Consider the following 18,659-nt stretch of genomic DNA (forward strand, 5'->3'; position numbering starts at 1 on the left):
TAGTCTAAGAAATACATATTTCTTCCTCCGTATTTCCCCTCATTCGATTAGTCTCCCAGCAAGAGCAGCATTAATCACTGGGGCAACAGATAAAAGATAAAGACCAATTTGAATTTTGCTGTGTGCTGCTGAGTGTGTATGTGTGTGCTCAGGCAGCAGGGAGGGAGGCAGCAGGACAATCTGTCATTTGGTATATTTATGCTGCTGGAGTCAGTCAAGACTGGTTCTCCATTATTACCACAGATTAAAATCATTCATGTCCTTATACTTTCATTGGAGGTCATCTTTCAGGAAAGAAAGGAGGAAAAAAAAAAAAAAAAAGGACATTATGACCAAGTTAGATCCAAGCTATTTGTGCAAATCTCTGTGTATGGCTTGGGCACTGAGGCTATTACTTAGAAGAGCACAACATATAGTAGTTTTTTCTCCCTACCTGACCTGACTCTTTTTACACTAAGAATGAGTTTTCCTGCTTTGAAACAGTCACTGGAAAAGAGCTGTCGCAAGTGAGAGGAAGAGGTGATTTTTAGATGATAGTACAAGTGTGTGACAGTCCAGCCCCGCCTGGCTTTGAACTGCTGTGGAAGAAGCCATGGGTCCTCAGATCTCAGTATCAGCAGGTACACTGAACCAAGTCCCTGCCAGCTTGGAAAAAAAAAAATAAAAAAAAAATTCCTTTTATCCCTGGGAAGATAGACTATAGAACAAAGCAGAGATTAAAAAGTAGAAGAGTGGTTACTAAGCCATATGGGTACGAGTCTCTTGCTTTTCTCTCCTTTGCCTCTCCAAAAGAGAGTTGCTAGAACCACCAGCCCACCACCTCTAGCCATGTCACTCTCCATATTTCAATCTTGCTGTTTCCTTCCCGTATCTCTATAAGTCATCCTCTGGATCTTGGTTCCTTGTCAGTAGTCATCCCTTCTCTACCCGTGTTCGTAGATTTAGCCATCAGAGCATTCTCAACGCTTCTACTCTCTGGTTGATGACTCCTAATAAACTACTGGTATTCTCTGGAAGTGTCCTTACCCATAAATCGATTTCCTTAGCACACCCAATCTGAGACACAGCAAAATGGGCAACACAGCACCAGCGGAAAACTTTCAAAGCAGTTACTAGGGAAGACAGTCCATTCACGAGTCATTTTAACTGTGAAAAGCCAACAGGACCAAATTTCCTCCAGATATGTAATATAAGAAAGAAGGGGATCATTTGCATCCCATGCAATACCAAGAGAACTGAAATCCAATTCCTCGCCCCTTTGGCTTTATTTTTGTATTGAAAATTTGTGGAAACAAATTCTTGTCTTTCAGAATACAATAGAACAGAATTTTGCAATCAAAATTAACAACATCCCGCCTACTCATATGCCTTCTCAGGGAGGAGAGAAAGGATTGGCGGTTGCATAGCCTGTCTTGCTAATCGCTACTTTTAAGAGGTGTACTGTGACAGACATATCTTGCAAATCAGTGACGACTCATCCCACAGACGAAAAAGAAACTAGCAGAAATCCTTCTGTTTCTGCTAGTTAACACCACCATCATTCTACAGAAAACCCAAGGCATTAATTAGATGGTTTCAGAAAGCGGGTCTGTCACAACAGCATGGATGTGTTTCTAATTTCTGCACATTCATTCAGATATGAGCTAGGAAAGATAAGACGTACATTCCAAACTCTCAGCCAGCCTTGTAAAAATCTCAAATAAATAATATGCAACTATATGCTCTGGAATTATTTTGGCAATGACTGCAGCTTCTAGGCATTTCCCTGAAGTATATAAATAGCCAGCAGAGCAGATATGCTATAACAAAACGTGAGCTAATCCTCCAACTATATTTGAGCTATAACCATTGATTCTACTCCATTTATTTCTAAGCAGTTGCTTTTGCAGTATTGGATCTCTTCATCATATATTGTTGCAGCAAAACTGCCCTAGAACACACTCGTCCTATTCTTTCATTTGGCTTGTGATCAAATGTATGGTCAACTATGGTAGCTTCAGTTCCTGAGTACTCCATTAATCAGATTTTGAAAATAATCTTCCACGTGACTTTCAAGAATCCTTTTTGGCAGGGCAAATGACATGTTTTAATACACAAAGGGATATTGTGCCCTGAAGAAAAAAAAAAAGTACATACTGATGTTATTAAGGGCACTTTCCAAGAAATGTATGCCTCCTTGCCTGCAGAAGGTAGGTATCAGTTTACTACAGTTGTTATTACATGTCATGGTTTAACCCCAGCCAGCAACCAAGTGCCACGCAGACGCTCGCTCACTCCGCACACCCACCCCAGCGGGATGGGGAGGGGAACTGGGAAAAAGGTAAAACTTGTGGGTTAAGATAAGAATAATTTAATAATTGAAATAAAATAAAAATACATAATAATAATAACAACAAAAATTGCAATGAAAAGGGGGGAGAGAGAGAGAGAAAGGAATAAAAGCCAAAAGAATAAAAAAACAAGTGATGCCCAAGGCAGTTGCTCACCCCCTGCTGACCAATGCCCAGCCAGTCCCTGAGCAGCGACCAGCAGCTCCCAGCCAACTCCCCCCAGTTTCTATACTGGGCACGATGCTCTGTGGTATGGGATATCACTTTGGCCAGTTCAGGTTAGCTGTCCTGGCTCTGTCTCATCCCAATTTCTTGTGCACTTGCCCACGGGCCGAGCATGGGGAACTGGAAAGTCCTTGACTCTAGGGTAAGCACTACTTCCCAATAACAAAACCATCAATGTGTTATTATTCTCTTACTAAATCCAAAATACAGCACTTTACCAGCTACTAGGAAGAAAATTAACTCTATCCCAGCTGAAATCAGGATGTTACAGCTTCTTATCCTTTTGTTACACAAAAGGGTTTGCTTTAAGGACACCTCAAATCAAGCAAATATTTCAGTAATTTCTTGATCAAGATAAAAAAAATCATAAACATGCGCTGAATTTCTAGAAAAGTGCTAAACCCCCCCCACCCCCCACCCCCCACACTTCATATGCTGGGCCAAATCTTCACTTCCAAAATTCACAGTAGAACAGAACTGGGTACGTGTTTCAAAAACATCAGCTGAGATTTTGCTGCAAATCCTGAATGACTGTTCTGATTAAAGGCAATGTAAACTCAACCCTTATAGAAATGGATCTGCTAACTCGGGCCTTCTGTAAACTGTTAGATGGAAGAAATAAAAAGATGATGTGTGTCCCAGCAGAACACACAGAGGAGTGGCTGAAGTGACTACTTGACAATGCTATTATTTAAAAACAGGTTATGCAAAGAATGAGAGTGTAAGCTATATTTTGAGAAATCATACTATGCATCAACTTGAGGCAAACTTGTGTTTGCCACACACATTCAATCAAATCCCTCCCCTGGAGTCACAAAAGAGTAGTCTCCATTTGGAGCTGACAATGGTTACTAAGTTAAATGTTCAAATATCGCTGGTGATAATGTCAACAAATGACAGCATACACCAGCATATGCATGAGCTGTTTTACAAATACAATGTTCTTTATTACTGTAATTGTGCTTAGCAGAAATACAAGGCTGAGCTTATTTCCATCATCAGTATTTGTCAGCACTTGGGAGCGTAGGCTGGAAAAATAATACTACAGTAAAATCACATTCTCTTTTAGGATGGCTACTGAGCTTCTGGTTCACTGCGGCACTTCCAGAAGAGCAGCACACCTGTCTTCTGCAGATAGCGAATGAAATAATGAAAATATAGCATTATACTTTAGATTACATGAGCTTCATAGGTCATTTGAGTATCCTGAACACTACATCAATAAATATTATTCAAACACACCACCCCACTCTCTCATTTAATAAGAAGTTAAAACTTGGAGAATGTTTTGATCTCTTTCCCATACAGAACATTATCCCATCACATACACATTTCTGGCTAGGTAGCTACTACATTACACACACAAGATTCTGTATTTTAATGTTCACTACACCTATTTCTGTACTACACACTCGTGAAGTATTTAGGGGTCATTTGGTATTATTGAATTAATCACTCTGTAACCTACATGAACAATAGTTTGCATAAAAATTTTCTATCCCACATTCAGATTCCTGCTTCCAAACTCTGCTTTCTTTCTCTGCCCAAGCCCCATTACTGTATAATCATCACAGAAGAAATGTGACTTTGAATAAGTAAATGCCATTTTATGATTCCACTGCAGCAATGCAACTTTACCATCTCACTCAACAGGACTGTAGTGCAGTAGAAAGGGTCCCACTCTGAAAGATGGTACAGGTTGGGGGCTTTAGTCTCTTTAAGAAAAAATAGTTAAGGAAGAAGCAGAAAAAGAGAGATGAGAGCGAGACTGCGTTATTTGCAGCGGTACCAATGGGCCAATGAAGTCAGTCTTTAAAGGAGAGACTCATCAAAAGCTCTTTTTTCATTAGAGCTTTGCAGTCTTGGGATGAAATTGTCACTAGTGACTTATAAGAAGCAAAAACTAAATTAAAGGCCAATTTCTTTCCCCCCCAAATTATTATCTATGACTCTAAAAGAAAGTACCTAGGCAAGACCATGGGTGAGCCAATTTTATTTGTCTTAGCTGACAGTGAAAGTCTAATTAGACTGACAAATCTTCTGTGTTATTTTCTTTTGTGATATACACTGTAAGAAAGGATTTAGCCTGGAGCTGCACGTTATGGAAAGACATTAATCAAGATTATTGGACCCTCAATAGAAAACACAGTTAGAAGGCTGGAAAGCCTAATGGTTAAAATAAAAGGTTGAGAACTTTATTCTGAGCCACACCAGTGGGTAGACTCTCTATACAGATAACAGGCAGATGCCCTTTTCTATTCTTTAGAGAGAACATTCTGCATATTGTATTTTAAACATTGTCATTCTATGGCTCTGAGATCATAGCTGAAAACTTCCACAAGGAATTTATTCTCATCACCTCCAAGCTACAGCTTGAACAGTTTGGCAAGTGCCATTATTGTCATCTCAAGAAGCTGAGGCATGCACTGGATATGTAACAGGGCACACAGTTTCTGGTTCCTCATGCAGAGCATAACCAGAAGTCCATCTGTCCTCCCAGAATGCTTTGATCTCTTTTTCACAGCAAAATGTCTATGATAGTGGTGTTGGGATGCCAGCCACCCACGCCACAGACAGACATACCAGGGGCCTGTCCTCGGGCCCCCAGAAGCTTATCTGGAGCAGTTCTCCTTAAGGACCCACACAACAGCTAGAATCATATCTTGGATTTGCTGAACTCAACGTGTTTTGAATGGAAGACTCTTGTAACACCATGCATGCTCTTCTAAGCTAGCTTTACTTAGTAATGAACTTAAAAGATATCTTTACACAAATCATTTGGAAACTGAATGACCTAGCTGTGAACTGGACAGAATGCACTACACGAGAGCATATGGAGAGTCTCCCAAAAAGCTTTGAGCAGTGACTCACTAAATTTTGAGCACATAAGCAGCTGACAAGGAAGCAGAAGCCAAGAGAATGAGTGTCATGTTAACTTGTTTTCACAGAAGTCTCCCAAACCCAGGAAACCCCTGAACTACTTCACTAATAATTGAAGCTGTTCTTTAAATCAGGAAATAGGGGCACGTGGGATTGCAGGACTTTAACAATTACTAACAAAGTAACCCTGCAAGAAATGTGGAAGCCTTGCAAGAATAAGATATGGCAGAGTACGGTGACCCTCCTCTAACAGCAGCCTATACAACATGGTTTCTGGTGTCCCACACCAGAAAGCTAGCGGCTTGTCTTCGAGGCCTTTGTAGGGCAGCATGGCAAAGCAGAAGTCCCAGAGAGGATGCTGTTATCACAGAAGAGTCTGGTCTGTCAGGTCCCTGAGACCGGGAGCAGGAATTTAGTACAACACATGTCCCTTCTGAACAGACCGTACTTAAATCCAGAACAAAACCATGCATGAGGAAGGCACATGAGTGGTTCTACTCAGGGGCAGCAGAGCACAAGCCCCGTTTGCGACTCACTGAAACAAACATGATGTGAAACTCCTTTTTCTCCCTTATTTTCAGTTAACAGAAGAAGGTCAGCTCTTGTTCTTCCTTCAAGGCCTCTCTGAAGGCTATCTGAACCACAGAAACCTTCCTACCAGTACAGCATACAGTGGCACATCTCCACTGTTTCTCACTCCAGTCCTGCCTATCCTTCACTGATCTGACTTTCACTGCCTTGCAGAAACGCTATTATAAATTTTAAAACAAAATGAAGTTACAGACATTTTAAATGCTAATATCATTGCCACCGGCTATTTCCAGTAATATTTTTCTCTCAATTCCCTTTGTCTTGGTCATTTGTACAAGACTATATCTCATGTTTGGGATCTTCACAGATTGAAAAGCATGTCATTGGTCTGTGCATATACTGTGTATTTTTTAAAGCACTTCATTTTACCAGCTATTTTAATCTAACTGTGCTCTAAAATACTTCTGGCAGTACTCAGACTATCTAACTGCAGGAGGTATCATGGTGTATGTTACAAATAATTGAACTCTTTGAAGTTATCATGATCTTCTGTACTTCCTTAACAAGTGATGTGTAAATCTAAATCCTAGTGAAATTCCCCTGGATTTTGTATCACTTTGGGATTACGGACTTGATATTCTGCACAAGCTTTATATGCATTTCAAAAAGGAGAAGTTTTAGTTACTTACATATGAAAATGAGTAATAAAAATACCACAGATACTTCTAATACAGTAGTAATAATAATTCTTTATTCCAATACTTGCTATTTTGCATTAGATGCTTTGCTTTTACTTGTATCATGCCTGGTATTACTACAGTGGGCCAAAACCCTTCTGTGCGAAACAGTACATGCATGCAGACTGAACAGCGCATTTTGAACCCAAGGACTACACAGTCTAAGCATAAAACAAGGTATCACACATGGATCCAAAAAAATGGACAATAGAACAAAAAAATGTGACAACATTGATCAGCTTGATAAACAGCTGCCTTAGACCATCGCCAGCCTCACCTCTGACAACTTTTTGGCATGCATCATGACGAACAGAGACTTTAAATGGGATCGGAAAAATAACCTGCTGTTGCTTGGTGGATGGTACCAGGAAGCAGACGGATTGTTGTGATCAAACTAAGTGAGCGAAAAAATGCTTGGATTGTGCTGTTCAGAATGAGGAGAGAAGAGACTAAACCGTGAACTGCCTTGAAAGGGAAGAAAAATTGTTTATTTCTGAGCAGAAAAGAGAAGAGGAAGCTGGAGCAAGGTAATAACTAACTGTATTTGTACCGCTCATAGCCTCAGGTAGCTATATTTTACGTTCCCCAAAGAACAAACTTGTTCTATTAGATTTTTCCACCACTTAGATCTAAAATTGTAAGCAGGCTTGACAATGGTGATGTTGAACACAAGCAAGATAAAATAACCATTAGGCATCTGAAAACCACAGCTGGAGATACTGCCCAAACAGAAAAAGACAATTTCTTCTCACTTTCATCGCACAAATAACGCAACTTAAGCTGACAGAATCAAATTCTATCAAGAGTAAGGAAGAAAGGCAAGCCATCTGTGCTGCGACAGCAATAAAATGGCCTGATATTGAAATGCAGAAAGTTGTAATGGAGGTACATATTGACCTTTATCTTTCCTTCAGTGGGTAGCATGAAGTGTCAAAGAGTTATTGCTTTAATATCAGCTAAGATGAGGCCATTTGTTGTGGTGCATGTGTATCCAGGAAATCTCTGCTCTAACTATGTTTTTAGAAGCACTTTGACATTTTATTAAACCTTCTTGATGCTCTTTCAGCACACAGTGGTCTCTAAAGGCTGGCTGAACTGCCATGTAGGCTAGGCAGAAAGCTTTCTGGACGAGTTCCTCTTCAAGTAAGCCAGGGTCATTTCCAGCTTGATCCAGCCCACAAAGGTCCACTGCTACACTCCATTACACTGTTATAGCTAAACGCAGTTCTGCTGCCTTTATAAAGTATAGAAAATCTCCAATAAACTAACAAGAGCAGGATCAGAGCCACAGATTTTATCCTTCTGGAGATGAAATCATACAGATTTCCTCTAAAATTACAGCTAGCTGGGGAGAAGGAACTGTAAGACTTTCAAAGTTTATTACAAACAATGACCAAACCTGGGTTAATTTCCCCTCATTTAGCTGAGGCTTTATAAATCACCTCTTGGGTGTTTGTAGCTAATAACTCAGTTAATCCCAGTCCTGCTGCCAACTGGATTTACAGAGTATCAAAGGGACCAATGTTAAACTTTAGCTTGGAATTAATTACTCTAATAGCTGTCAATTCGGCTGCAGCCAGAGGTACCTCACAGAATCACAGAATGGCTGTGGTTGGGAGGGACCTCTGGAGGTCACCTGGTCCAAACCCCCCCCCGTCTCTGGTCCTGTCACTGGGCACCACTGTCATCTTTACACCCTCTCTTCAGGTATTTGTATGCATCAATAAGATTCCCGCTGAGCCTTCTCTTCTCCAGGCTGAAGAGGCCCAGCTCTTTCAGCTTTTTCTCATGGGAGAGATGCTCCAGTTCCTTAACAATCTTAGAGGTGTCTTGCTGGACTCTCTCCATCTCTCCTTTGTACTGAGGAGCCCAGAACTGGACACAATACTCCAGGTGTGGCCTGACCTCCTACATAAGTAAGAGGGTGGTTTTTGTGTTTTCTCATCCTAAGTGACCAGGACTAGATAAAAAATAAAAGAGTATGGACACACATATATACACAAAACCAATCAATAACTGATTAAACCTTCTGAAGCAGTCAGAAAGCAGGCACGCAACTTGCATCATTAGAGATTTCAAAGTCCTTGATTTCATGAAGGTCTTCTGTCCCAAGCACCAGAATTTGTTTCAGAGAAGGAGATGAAATATTTTTTTTTCTCCAACTACACAATAATATACCTTTCTCTGGAGTTTTAATAAAGGGACATTCTGATCAATAAGCACTCGCCAGTGTCTCAGCCAATGTATGCTGCTGTCAATTCATATAGAATGAGATTCTGACGTAAAGATTTTAAAACAACTGTTTCATCCCAGTTGATAACTTGATAGTATGCCACTGAAATAAATAGTTTTCAAAATCTGATCCACTGCTCAGATTGCACAGACAAGAAGAGGCAATTTAAGGTGTTTATTTCTAATCAGTACCATATTCTGGCTATCACATGAGTAGTTCCAAACCCACTGCATTTTTAGGACTCAAAACACTACATTGGCACAATTAAGCCAGAACATCTGAAATGCATTTATTTTGTAGGAATGATTTTTACCAAAGATATTGGAACGGCTCTATGTTGGAATACCTACATTTTGCAAGAAACTGATCTTGATAGCGTTCCTTTAAAATTTCCTACAGGAAGGCTACAAAAGGAAAATGAAAAATGGCTCTACCTTGAAGTAATGCTCCATTGCTTTTCTCCCCATTATGAACTTCACCATTGCTGCAGTATATACTGTCATAAATAACCATACACCCATCCCCCATTAAGCTTTCTAACTCTCTTAGGAATATGTTTCCCCACATATGAAACTGTGGAAACAAAGTTAAAATCATGTTTGTGTTCACATTGGGGCAATCCTCCTTATATAAATGGGTTTGCACTAGAACTGAAGCAAAATCTGTCCCCGTTATCACACGCGTGTGCCATAATAATTCATCCAGCTGTTTGTTCACCAACACAGGAGGACAACATTTTGTGGTGGTTTACCCTGTACAACATCATTAAAAAAAAGTTACATGGAGCATGACTCAGGGAACACGGCTCCCATGAGCTTACAAGTAAGCAGCAAAACAAAAGACTGATCAAGAACCCAAGGAAATGCAAAAGACTAATTGCCTCACCTGGATACTGGGTGGTGAACGATTTTTTCGGGTTGTAGTGGTGGCCATCGTAGTTGTGGTTTCCATGACTGTAGTAGACATTTCTGGTGGCACGGAGGTTGTGGGCGTTGTTCCCAAGATGGAAGGGACTTCACCAACAAGTCGGACGCTTCCGTTGATTTTGATGTTGGGGTTGTTCTCTGCTGCCATATTCAGCACTTTCAAGCCGTTGTAGTAGAGACCGGAGAGCTGGCCTTGGAAGAGACGCCCTCTGTCCTTCCCTCCTATGGCTATTTGCGCCTGGGTGTTGAAGATCGTTAACTGTCGTCCTAGTGAAGGGGGTGAATAACATTATTGCCAGACATTTCCTTTGTTTTGCATCTTACATTGAGTCCTGGCCAGAAATGATGGACAACAAAGAGGTAGATTCATTCTTGGTAGCGTTTATGATGACTGTAGAAATACGGTACAGAAAAGTACTGCCTAAAGCTTATTCATAAGGAAGATTAACCTGAAAGCAAAAACAGCTAAAACTGAACCTCATATTTCAGCATCCACTCACACATCAAAGCTCTGGAGGAGCTTTGACTCAGTCAGAAATTTGAACCCACTCTTTTAGAGTTGGATCCATTGAAAACTACAAATAAGGCTCAATATGTGGCTATTTTACTACTATCAATTCAGATTGCAGTTCCTGTCAGGGTTTACCTCATAAGCAAACCTATTTTGACTGGTCAAAGGATGGGATTAACTCATAAAGCCACTTCTAATAATGCAAAGCTTTTAAGGGGTGGCTTAAGCGCAGTAAAACATTGGAAAAAATTGATGGTGATATAAAGATTGTGTGTGAATCTTAAGACAGGATCAGTCATGATCTTCCAGCTATGAATATTGTGTTGTGAAGGCTCACATATCTAAACCCAAGAAACACTAAATGCAAACATTTCTGATGTCTCTGAAAGAGCAAAGTTTTTGAAATAATGAGGATAACATAGTGCTTCAGATGATTAAGCCCCAGAATGCCTTACATGTGACTCCCCTCTTGCAGACAGTGAAATTCATATGTAGGCAGGTTGAGAGGTTTACTCAAGGTCACACCTTGAGTGTTAGGAGTGGTCCAATATCATATATAATGAAAAATATATTTATTAAAAATAAATCTAGCAACAATTGCCAATTCACCTCGTTTTGCAGGACACACAAATCACATTCAGCCTGGACTGTTCTATAAATACTGCTTATGTCCCAGGCTGCACTAGGTTGACTATGTTAAGAAATAAATTGCTTCACGCAGTGCAAAGGCAGTGCCTATAATTTCACTGTTACTCAGAAGATTAGAGGCACGCCACCTGGAATCTGTTCAATTAACCGACAACCAGACTGGGCAGAGCGCAGAAAGGTTATCAAGTCAATCATCATTCAAATATCTATGTAGTTTCCCATTTTTATGAAGTTTGAAACACATGTTCCCATCCCATTCCCGCTCCCCAGTTCTCACTCACCACTTTCTCTCTCTAGTCAACCCTGATGAGAGGTGCAAAATGCCACCACATAGCAAAGCACAGCCTATAACCCACTGCTCACTCCTTCACAGCCAGTGGTTAGAGTAGATCAAAATACAAGGGGGGGCTCACCAATTTTGGTGGTCGTCGTGACGGGTCTTGAAGTCAAGTGGTGATGCGGTGTTGCATCATCTTATGGTGACAGGATGGACCATGGGGAAGAGAACGGGGACAAGAGAAGAAATGTATCTGAAAGGAGTTCCTGTCCCCAAAGACGGCCCTAGCTAACTAAGCAAAAAGTGTATGGAGAGGTGTAACATATGGACATGTGGAGGTGGGCTGCACGTCCCTGGTGCTCCTCACCCACAGATGTATAAATGAAACACTAGGACTTGATCAGGGTTGGGTAACCGCATTGATGAAGAAATGAGAAATAAAAATGGAGGATATCCTTCCCCTGGAAAGTGTTGAAACACCTGATGCGATATTCTGCATCTCAAAAGGTTTTAAACTTACCAGGGGCAACGTATGTCTATTAAAACATCAACAAACATGCACTGAAGCCACACCTCCTCAGCATGTAAACAGAGCCTTTCCTCTCATCTAGGAGGAAAACTGGATCCAATAACAATATCTGTCAATATCGACAGCCCAGCTCCTGTCTGAGCTAGGTGGAATGGCACTGTACGCTGTAGAAGGACAAACTCTTGTCATATACTATGTCCTTAGTTTGCTTTTCCCCTCTGTCCTGTTGTGCTTTGGATTTTTTTTATGGATATGCTGTCAGCTCTTTACTACACCCCCTTCCCTTCTCTTCACACAGCCCCTCCCTCTCGTACTGTATTTATTTATGTGCTGTCCCTGCCCCTGCGTACCCAGACATTTCACTTGCTACTGTTCCTTCCTTCTCACCCTCACTCATGATGGAGTGCCAAAAGGCAGACGTGAAGAACAGGGCGTTATTCCACCAATACTGAGATGTTATCCCTGAAAATGGAGGGAAGGTACTGACTATTCAAAGCTTTCCATTTCCACTCCTTTCTCCCTTTAAATCAATACTGTATGTTTTTCATCTTTTACCAAAAGGAAAAAGGGTGGGCAATGATGAGGAAGGAGAATTTTTGCTGTCCCAGCTAGGAGTGCTCCCCAAGCCAGGATAGAAAACAGGTTCCCTCCCTTTTACTGGAGCATGACGACTTCCTTCAGGATGTCATCTATTCTAACCCAAGCTCACAGCACAGCATTAGACATCCCTGTCACATCTCTCACTTTACTTTCAAGAATGAGGAGTTAGTATATTAGGGCTGAAAAAGAGATCATGACTGTATTTCTAGGCCTTCATCTGTGTCTAATAATGCTGAAAGAGAGTGTACACCAAGGAGGTGGCCCCACCGCAGTAAAATAGGAGCACTGACTGCATGTTTTGGGGTCTGCCTTGCTTGTGAAGTGGTCTTCCAGACCAGGATTCATGCACTGCACTGTATGGTTAATGCTGGAGATAGCAGTGGTCCTAGGACTGTGTTTGCTTAAAGAACAATCACTTGTTGGAGTCACCTACAAACTGTCGCTCGCCATTCTTCATTTTACAATGGTGTACGCACGCATGAATAAAGACAACAGGGAAATGTATATGGAATGAAAGAAAACTGTTGAGAGAATATACCCTTAACTCTGCCGCTGTCGGTCTCTTCTGATCATTCTTTTGATCTATATATGGATGTGAAGCCCTTACTTCACCCAAGTAAAATCTATTTGGCCACTGAGTTTTACTGAGGAACTGTTTACATTAGTAAATTCTACCAGGTGTGTAAGGGTTGCGGACTTACAGGGGTTTTTTTCCATAGTGAATTCTTCCTCCTGCTATTTTAGTGTCATACTAAAGAAAAATGGTGAGCATATTTTAAGTTTTTGAGGTGTTTCGTAAATATTCTGTATAGTTCAAGCTCTCATTTCTTTGTTTGCTCTCTCATTGACTTCTTCATTTGGAATAATGAATACCAATTAAAAACAGAGAAATTTTACTGAAGTGCAACTTTTCTACAACAGTAGGAGAGATTTTGGGTCTGGTTTTGCAAATCCTAATTCACACTAATAGCTCTTGCTTCAACAGTGCAGTCACTTCCATCAATGAGACTTCACGTGTAAGTAAGAGAGATTTGAAGAATTAAGCAATTCCAGGATCAGTCCTTTTGATGAGATGCTTCTGGATCTGTATTAGGTCATCCAGTTGCAGAATAGGTAACATCTGTGCCTTAGCAGACACCATGTATTCTGCTAAGGAAATCTGCTGGTTTTATGACTATTTGTTGAACAATTTAGGATTAATACTTCTTTTACTCACATACATAATCTCAGTGAGGTTAATATGGCTTTGTTTTTCAAAATGTTAAATATTTTTCTAATTACTCATATAATCAAGATTTTAAATCTGGGCTCCTCTTGAAAATATTTTAAACTGTTCTATAAAATTCTAAAAAAACCCAAAACAAAACCACAAAAAAAAAATCCTAAACCCAGCAATGATGCTACTCCAGAAAGACGTTGGGTTATATTTCTTTTCCAAGAATGAACTATTTCATTGTTATGAATAATGGAACAGTGTTACCAAAGGAAGACCAAATCTATGGCATTCAAAAATGTCAACCAAAAAGTGTTTCATCTTAAATCACACAAGCCAAGAACTCATGTGGGCAAGACAGCTATTCTATGTGCTATCTTTTTGATGAATCTATCTATTCCTCCATCCATCAGTTCATCTTGTTCCATTTTGATAGCAAGCTACCCTTTCTCTCATCATCTTTATAAAGGCTTCTGACAGAAGGTTTCCGCGTTACATTAATTGTTGGATGGATGACCAGATGGATGAGCAGGTTGGTGAACAGCTAGGTCAATTATTTGTTCTTAGTATTTTTTTTCATGTGAGTGGTATCTAAGTTGCTGAAATTGTCTATCTAGTTTGGAATGAAGGAAAAAAGCTATTTTGTCTCAGGTGTTACACTGAACAATATCATTCCCTAACACAAAGTGTGAAGACTGAATTTCCTTTCATTTTAGTGAAAACATGGCCCTACCCTTCTAGCTCAAAAAAAGCTAGTGCTTTGGGAATGTCTGAATGCTCCAGTCTTGTCTTTTTTATACCCTATGCACATGTGATTGTCTTTTAACAAAGCATCAATATCCACGAAAGGTAGACTTCAGTTCAAAACTTCAGGATGACTTAAAAATGAAAGTGCCTTGGCATGCTTATAAGCTTAAACTTGGAGCAACAGTGACATAAAATGAAAAATCTGGTGGAAAACCAAAAAAGAAAACCCCAAAGACTAAAATCAAAACCACAAAAGAAAATGAAGGTGGGTTTCTCAAGCACATGAATGGCATCAAGGTATTAAACATGCATCTCTTTTAACAAAATCGAGGCAATCATTGTCTTTAGTGTTAAAGGGACTTTAGCAATACAAACTTACCAAAATTATCCTCTTTTTAGTGTTAAGCTTTATTTATTTATTTTAGTTTGGTCTTGTAAGTTAACAGGGCAACCCACTGAGACTCAATAAGCATTTTCTGTATACCTTTATCTTGAAATTTATTTACAATTTCACTGAATTAACTGTTCTATAAAACCCTGGTGGTCAAAAAAAATATTTGTTTTTGTTACACAAAAATTTTAGTCTTACTTTCACAAATACTTTAGCTTTAGTTACAAACATTACACTGTTGTAGACCGAACCTGAAAAGTGGGCAGCGCTGCCAGCTCTTATTGAAGTCAACAGGAACTGAGTGTGCACAACACTTTGCAGGATCAGATGCTTCACATAAAAATATTTTGACTGTGGTCAGCCACATCCTTTGTGTCCTTAACAAATTCATACGAACCAAATCAATTTGTTAATTCAGCTGAGGACAGAAGCTTGAAAAAGAACATAAATTATCTTTTTTCAAACCTACAAAACAATGGTTTTCCCTCTTAGAAAATTTGTTAACCACCATAGTCTATGTCAGCACAGAAAATGCAAGATCTGAGTTCAAAGGTCATCCCCTTTTATCAGCAGTAGTTTCTTAAGAGGAAACAAGAGAAGATCGTGTTCTGCTTTTTCTAGATGTCAAGGCAAGGAATGAGTTAGTGGGGGGGGGTTATTTTTATTTTTTAAAACACCAATTTAGTGTAGAGGGAGATCTTCCTGACTTAAGCTTCACCTTAACACCAAGAGCCCAGTCCAAACCCTGCTGAAATCAGTAAGAGTTATTCTGTTACCTTCAACAGGCTTTGGAATGGACTCTACATTGGAGATTTTTCTCCCCATCCAAATTCCTGATTAAAAAAAAAAAAATACTGTTCTGGTGCAAGTCCCATTTCAACAGGTCACAGAGTGCATGCAGAACTCTCATTCAAGCCAGCTGGACTTATGCACGTTAACAATATTTGTGCAGAACTGAGGCCAATTACTCCCGGCAAACCCACAAAATCAGGTAGAGCTGCCTGAGATTAAATAAGGGAAGAATTGGACTGATAACTTAGACACATGTATCATTTCAGTGTTCCAGCTGTACTCCAGACATAGCATAAAAGAAACAGAACAATCATCTTTCTCTGTCTTCCTCATTGTAGTTTAAATGAAAATGTTAAAAAAAATTTTCTTTACAACATTTTTAAAAATTGTTTAATTATCTTAATACAAATAGGAAATACATAGCCATAGTGCTAATCAGACTAATGAGGAAAAAAAACCAAAACCCAAACCAAACTTACAGGAATTGGTTTAACAAATAGGTTTGAAATATTTTTCATAAAACTTTGATAATAAAGATATAAATGTAGTTTAAAACCAAATCAAAATAGGAAAATCATGCAGTGGTTAAATTGCCATAATACATGTTGTTGCTCTTCGCTCTTTGTTTTGTTTTTTTAGAAAATGTCTCCTGAATTTTTGCTTGTTTGTTTGTCATTACTGTTATAGCAAGCTTAGAATTTTGTCCCTTTAACTGCATTTTAATAGCAATGTATTATAGCATGATTTATCAACATATGGCAGGTGGAAGCTAACACAAATTATAATGAAAATTAAAACAGTCATTTATGCAGCAAGCGATTATCATTTAAGAAACATTTATTTGCAGGCTTTAAAAATGAGGGTTTAGAATCAAATGGGTTTAAAATGAACGTTTTAATGACTGTTACCTTTTTCCTGCAGCCACTCCTCTACGGGCCGGTTATATTTGAAGGGGATTTTCTGTTTTACCATTTGGAACCGTTCACTATCAGTGTTGCCTTTAAAGTTTAAAAAACAGCTTAAAAACAATCTGAAAAGTCAATGAAATAGTTAAAACATCCTAGATTTTTGGGTTTTTTTATGACCTTATTTAGCTATAAATAAATAAGTGCATGTGTGCGTACAAATATATATTTGAAAAGAGAGAGATGTATCTTTAGTAAAGTGGAGAATAGTTCTACATCCAATTGCCTGGGGTTCTGGAAGGTCAAAAAAGTTAAATCCTATGAAAACCATATCTCAGATTCTCCTCGGAGTATTTGTTTATCCAAATCAGTTAGAAGGCATGTGTAATTTGTTTGGGACATGAGACCTTGCGTGAACTCAGTGCCATGAGCTAAACCATGTTGATCAGACTCCAGATCTGATTGCATGAGGACAAGGCACTGTGTCAGTCACACCAACACACAGTAGTACTTAGATAAAAAACCTTCTTGTAGTAGCAGAAGACGTGTTAGGAGTAGAAACCCAATAAAGAGGGAAAAAAAAGGAAGAATTTATAAGAAATCTATGCTGGAAAGAGGTAGTAGAAGTTTAAAAAAAACCCTATGAGTAGGTAGATAGGAAAAAAAGGGAAGTAAAATTTAAAAAAGAGGAAGAGCTGTTAATTAAGGCTACCTGAAGGCTTGTGTCCAGTTACCAAAGACTTGGGCCTGTTGCCAGATGAAAACAGAGGCTTAGAAACTAATGTAAATGAAAGCAGAAATAATTACCCAAGATATAAATTCTGGCAAGTGCAGTTCCATTGTTCCGCACTGATGGATAGCAGAGCTATCCACCAAAGCGTGGTTTGGAGAAAAGCTCTTACCACTCCTACAGGACAGGGAGGAATAGGATTCACACAAAGGCTTTGCTCAAATTCCCTGGCTGCTGAAAAGTTGTACAGGTAAGATGGGTTGGGCCAATATCCAGCAGAAAGGAGCAGCTCAGTTTGATGGTGTTAGGAGTGACAGTAAACAAGTGCCATCATTCTGCTTTTTCATTTTCTTCAGCTACAGTCACTTACTGACTCATTCCAGTTTTTGCTTCATGTATTATTTCTATAAAAACTCTTCTGTCAGGCGTAAAAAGAGTGTGTCTTTTACAAACTTCATTATAACGTAGAAAACTAGAGTAAGCCCCCAGCTTACTGAAGTAATATTACCCTAAACAGAAGTTCAGTAGATCTGTGGTGCTCCAATACATGTTTTGAATAAACGGCAGCCCAAGAGTAAGCAACTGCTCTGCACAATTTGCAGTACTGCTTTTAAAATCCCACACATAAATAACCTAACGTGGCTTCACATCTATCTTACTTTCTGAGACAGAGGCTGGAATCTTTTTTTCAGTGCAAAGACACACCAAGGAAAAAAATCCAACCATCTATGACTAACAGCTGGCAAGATGCTTCACCCAGTCACCAGCAGACACTTCCATACTGCAAGCCGTATGACGGGTAAGCCTCACGCATTCGATAATCCTTACTGGGGAATTGTTGCTCCGAAGTGCTGCCAGCCTGTACGAGGTACCTGCTGACCACAGCTATCCCCTCCAGCATCAGCTTGTTACTGCTGGCTTTCTGGAACAGTGAGAGGCACTATAGCAACACACCCGCTATAAGCCCACAGGATTCACATGTCATAAAGCACTGACCTAATCTTTAGGGGTATTCGTAAAAATAATCATCCGCATCTCTTTAAATCCAGCTGAAAGGAAAACAGCAGTTTGGATTTGGGTTAATATCTCCGACTATAACGATGAACATTTAGGAATCTTGCTGTTTATTTACAGCAACAGATAAAACAAAGCTAAACCATTTCAGAGCAGCTTTACTGGCCTGATTCCTTATCACCTTCCTGGAAAGTCATCTACTTTTTTCCTTCCACATAACAGATTCATTGTGGGAAACTGCTATTCCCCATTGTAGAAAGATCTAATTAAACACTAGCTGACACACACAGGTGTACCGGTTTCTCTATCCCACCTCAGAGACCTGCCATGTACAATTGGTTACTTGGATAAACTAGAAGGAAAGGATAAAATATTGGAAACACACTCTGTCAGTCATTCATCAAATAATATTAAAAGATGTAGTGTGGTGGCTTGCAGTC

The 18,659-nt window shown here is 39.5% G+C and overlaps 1 protein-coding gene across 26 annotated transcripts in view; it reads right to left on the bottom strand.

Moving 5' to 3' along the window:
- The window catches only part of NRXN3 (neurexin 3), a 1,021,997-nt gene that overhangs the window by 100,619 nt on the left and 902,719 nt on the right, over positions 1-18,659 (bottom strand). For 9 of the 26 annotated variants that reach the window (XM_055812519.1, XM_055812511.1, XM_055812445.1 and 6 more), the window contains 3 exons: positions 16,479-16,568; positions 11,435-11,494; positions 9,822-10,129 (listed from right to left, as the gene is read on the bottom strand). In XM_055812519.1, the coding sequence (XP_055668494.1) occupies positions 9,822-10,129; positions 11,435-11,494; positions 16,479-16,568 (458 nt within the window). The remainder of the gene's footprint in view (positions 1-9,821; positions 10,130-11,434; positions 11,495-16,478; positions 16,569-18,659) is intronic. The other 17 variants (XM_055812570.1, XM_055812565.1, XM_055812553.1 and 14 more) reach the window with 2 other exon arrangements.

The sequence above is a fragment of the Falco peregrinus genome, chromosome 1, assembly GCF_023634155.1.
Source record: "Falco peregrinus isolate bFalPer1 chromosome 1, bFalPer1.pri, whole genome shotgun sequence".
In the NCBI taxonomy this organism is placed as follows: Eukaryota; Metazoa; Chordata; class Aves; order Falconiformes; family Falconidae; genus Falco; species Falco peregrinus.